Source organism: Coregonus clupeaformis, unplaced genomic scaffold, assembly GCF_020615455.1.
Source record: "Coregonus clupeaformis isolate EN_2021a unplaced genomic scaffold, ASM2061545v1 scaf1359, whole genome shotgun sequence".
Taxonomy (NCBI): domain Eukaryota; kingdom Metazoa; phylum Chordata; class Actinopteri; order Salmoniformes; family Salmonidae; genus Coregonus; species Coregonus clupeaformis.
In genome coordinates this window covers 78175-82048 of record NW_025534813.1, presented here as the reverse complement: position 1 = coordinate 82048, position 3874 = coordinate 78175, and the positions used below count along the sequence as shown (strand labels likewise).

The 3874-nt window shown below is 44.6% G+C and overlaps 1 protein-coding gene across 1 annotated transcript; it reads right to left on the bottom strand.

Annotated features, from left to right (window-relative positions):
• Positions 1-570: 570 nt before the first annotated feature.
• Positions 571-3039, bottom strand: LOC123486943 (zinc finger protein 271-like). Its single transcript, XM_045218105.1, has 3 exons — positions 3018-3039; positions 2348-2840; positions 571-2263 (listed from the first exon to the last, which is right to left on the bottom strand). The coding sequence occupies exons 1-3, from the start codon at positions 3037-3039 to the stop codon at positions 1201-1203; spliced, it is 1578 nt and encodes a 525-aa protein (XP_045074040.1). The 3' UTR covers positions 571-1200.
• Between the last annotated feature and the right edge of the window lie 835 nt (positions 3040-3874).

Below are 3874 nucleotides of genomic sequence, written 5' to 3'. Positions count from 1 at the left end.
GAGGCGGGTGGACAAACAAAAACCCACCAATTCTGACAAACTCCAAGCACTGATTAGGCAAGAATTGGCTGCCATCAGTCAGGATGTGGCCCAGAAGTTAATTGACAGCATGCCATTGCAGAGGTCTTGAAATAGAAGGGTCAACACTGCAAATATAATATTAACTCATTGCATGAACTTAACGTTATTGTCAATAAAAGCCTTTGACACTTATGGAATGCTTGTAATTATACTTCAGTATACCATAGTAACATCTAAGAAAAATATCTAAAAACACTGAAGCAGCAAACTTTGTGGTTTGTTTGTTTGCTAGCAAGCTACCGAGGCGGCTGATGAGTCTGTGTTGTTGTTGAAAAAGCGTTCTGTCCACTGGAGGAAACAGCTCTTGAAAGACTCACATCGTCATCTGCTGACTGGAGTGGGTAACGCAGTTTCGGAAAATATTCACTACACTGTGTTCATTCTGCCAAACAATATCATGTCATTTCAAAATAAGGTGAGCTGGATGGTAGACGGGGTTGAATATGGTGAGTTGGCTGGTAGACAGGGTTGATCATGGTGATGGTGAGTTGCCTGGTAGTCAGGGTTCATCATGGTGAGTTGGATGGTAGACAGGGTTGATCATGGTGATGGTGAATTGTCCTCAGACATTGTTATCAGTCTTCAGATCCCTCTAGCTTGCTCGCTAAGCAAACCAAAGAAATCTACCTGCCAACATTTCTGTAATCTCTGGTGAACAGACTTAACTGGTATCATAGCATCTGTCAACAGACTGTGGGACGGCAGCGACTTAAGGGACTTTTCTGACCACATCCCAACTAGTCAACATGTTAAACGGACCCTTGCCTTAACCCTAACGATAGACTTGCAGAGAGACGGGGAGGAGCTACCGCCCTGCTTTCTCTGTGCTGACCAATCCTGTTGTTGGGAAACACCCACACCATTCTGTTGTTGGGGTACGTACGCCCACACCATTCAAACACAGACTATTTCACTCACATTGCAATTAATAGAAATCTGGAAATAATGGATAGTTAAAGTTATCAGAGGGTGGACCCCTTGTTGACAGTACATCAAATTACACTAAGGAAGGCCACATTAAGAACGCCTGAGGTGGCAAAACTCACCCTGTAGGCCTTCTCTCCGGTGTGTGTACACTAGTCTACCATTAACTGGATTGAGCTAACAAAAGTGGAAAGGTTACCCAACAGTGTGGTGTTTTCTCTTGTGTCCAGCCAGGTGTCCTGACTGAGTGAATCTCTTCCCACACCGATCACAACCAAATGGCTTCTCTCCTGTGTGTATTCTCTTGTGTTTAGCCAGGTGTCCTGACTGAGTGAATCTCTTCCCACACCGATCACAACCAAAAGGCTTCTCTCCTGTGTGTATTCTCGTGTGTAAAGCCAGGCTTCCTGACTGAGTGAATCTATTCCCACACTGATCACAACCAAAAGGCTTCTCTCCTGTGTGTGTTCTCTGGTGTACTAGAAGTCTGTTTAAAGTGGTTGAGCTCATTCCACAGTCGGAGGAGTGGTAAGGCTTCTCTCCTGTGTGTATTCTCTTGTGTAAAGCCAGGTTTCCTGACTGAGTGAATCTCTTCCCACACTGATCACAACCAAAAGGCTTCTCTCCTGTGTGTATTCTCTTGTGTTCAACCAGGTGTCCTGAATGAGTGAATCTCTTCCCACACTGATCACATCTATAAGGCTTCTCTCCTGTGTGTATTCTCTTGTGTAAAGCCAGGTTTCCTGACTGAGTGAATCTCTTCCCACACTGATCACAACCAAAAGGCTTCTCTCCTGTGTGTATTCTCTTGTGTAAAGCCAGGCTTCCTGAATGAGTGAATCTCTTCCCACACTGATCACATCTATAAGGCTTCTCTCCTGTGTGTATTCTCTTGTGTTTAGCCAGGTGTCCTGACTGAGTGAATATCTTCCCACACTGATCACAACCAAAAGGCTTCTCTCCTGTGTGTATTCTCTTGTGTTCAACCAGGTGTCCTGACCGAGTGAATCTCTTCCCACACTTATCACAACCAAAAGGCTTCTCTCCAGTGTGTATTCTCTGGTGTACTAGAAGTCCGTTTAAAGTGGTTAAGCTCATTCCGCAGTCGGAGCAGTGGTAAGGCTTCTCTCCTGTGTGTATTCTCTTGTGTAAAGCCAGGTTTCCTGACTGAGTGAATCTCTTCCCACAATGATAACAAGGAAAAGGCTTCTCTCCAGTGTGTATTCTCTGGTGAACTTTTAAATCCCCTGAAGTAGTACAACTCAGCCCACAGTGTGAGCAGTGGTAAGGCTTCTCTCCTGTGTGTATTATCTTGTGTCGTAGAAGTCCTTGTGAAGTGGTTAAGCTCATTCCACAGTCAGAACAGTGGTAAGGCTTCTCTCCAGTGTGTATTATTTTGTGTAAAGCCAGGCTTCCTGAATGAGTGAATCTCTTCCCACATTGATCACAGCTGTAAGGCTTCTCTCCTGTGTGTAGTCTCTTGTGTCCAGCCAGGCTTCCTGACTGAGTGAATCTCTTCCCACATTGATCACAACCAAAAGGCTTCTCTCCTGTGTGTATTCTCTTGTGTCCAGCCAGGCTTCCTGAATGAGTGAATCTCTTCCCACATTGATCACAGCTATAAGGTTTCTCTCCTGTGTGTATTCTCTGGTGTGTTACCAGCTGGTCTGATCTAGGAAAACTCTTCCCACATTGATCACAGCTGTAAGGCTTCTCTCCTGTGTGTATTCTCTTGTGTGTTTTAAGATTTGCTGAAGAGGTGAAACTCTTTCCACAGTCAACGCAGCGGTGAGGTTTCTTCCCTGTAAGTCTCTGCTGGTGTTTCTTGAGGTGTTCTGATCTGGAGAGACTCTTCTCTGCCTCGTCAGCATCATGATGTTGGTTAGCCTCCCCAGATGATAAGCCCCTTCTACTGAGAGAGCGACGGTTAGGGCTGTCCCCTGTGAAACAAAGACAGACAGTTAGGGTTCCTTCTTCATATCGAAGTTAGTTCATGGCCCAGCTTTCCAAACTCTTGTGATCAGATTTGAGCATATTGGATGGGTTAAAATCTTCAATGTAACCAATGGGGTAGAAGTGCTTCTAAATGATTCTACATTTTAAGAAGGTTAGTGATTGTATTTAATGGTAATTAAGGACATCTAGGGAGTGTCCCAAAATAAATGTATGTAAGAGCATAAACCCACTCCGTCCCGGTGTTTTCCTGCAGTCGACCAGCAGCACAGACACCCTCTTCAGACCCATCAGTAAGTTACCAGGAGAGGCACGACCTGGGGACCCCAAGAGGGGGAGGGGGGAGGAGGGTTGGAGGGAGAAGGAGGAGGGGAGTGGGATAGGTGTTTCCTGTAAATCCCCAAAAGAGGTTAGTGGAGTTCAAGTTAGTACACTAAGGGTAAAACAACACAACAATGGTATGATGAGGTCTTGCATTTAAATGGGGACGGCCACAACGGAGTGGAAACAATGCCCCCTTGCTGTTTAAGACTTAATGGACACCAAAAAATTGTTTTCCAAACTCTGCTTCTTCATTCCGGTCCGTTGAACAACAGGAAGTTACCAAACCACAGAAGATGAAAATTGTGGTTTTCAACGATGGGTTTATGATATAGCTTGCAACTTGTAAACAATTACCCATTCCTAAAAGTGAGTACTACTTTCACAGCATGTTAAAAATAATACACATCGTCTGTTTGCTTGCTACGCAGATTTGCAGCGCTCAAATATTGTAACTGTATGTAACACGCACGATATGAACCCGGGGCTCCCACTGGAGAAACCAATATCTTACACTTCAGACCAATAGGACATTTCGGGAAAAAGGGCAAATTGATTTAGCTTATTTTTATTTTAGACCCCAATTACGTTTCTA

Excerpts from the sequence above, each read along its gene's own strand:
- LOC123486943 (XM_045218105.1), bottom strand. The coding sequence starts at position 3,039 with ATGCTCAAATCTGATCACAAGA. Across the intron at positions 2,841-3,017 it reads GCTCAAATCTGATCACAAGA|AACACCTCAAGAAACACCAG; the intron begins GTTTGGAAAGCT and ends TCTCCAGATCAG. Across the intron at positions 2,264-2,347 it reads TCTGACTGTGGAATGAGCTT|TACTACTTCAGGGGATTTAA; the intron begins AACCACTTCACA and ends TGGGCTGAGTTG.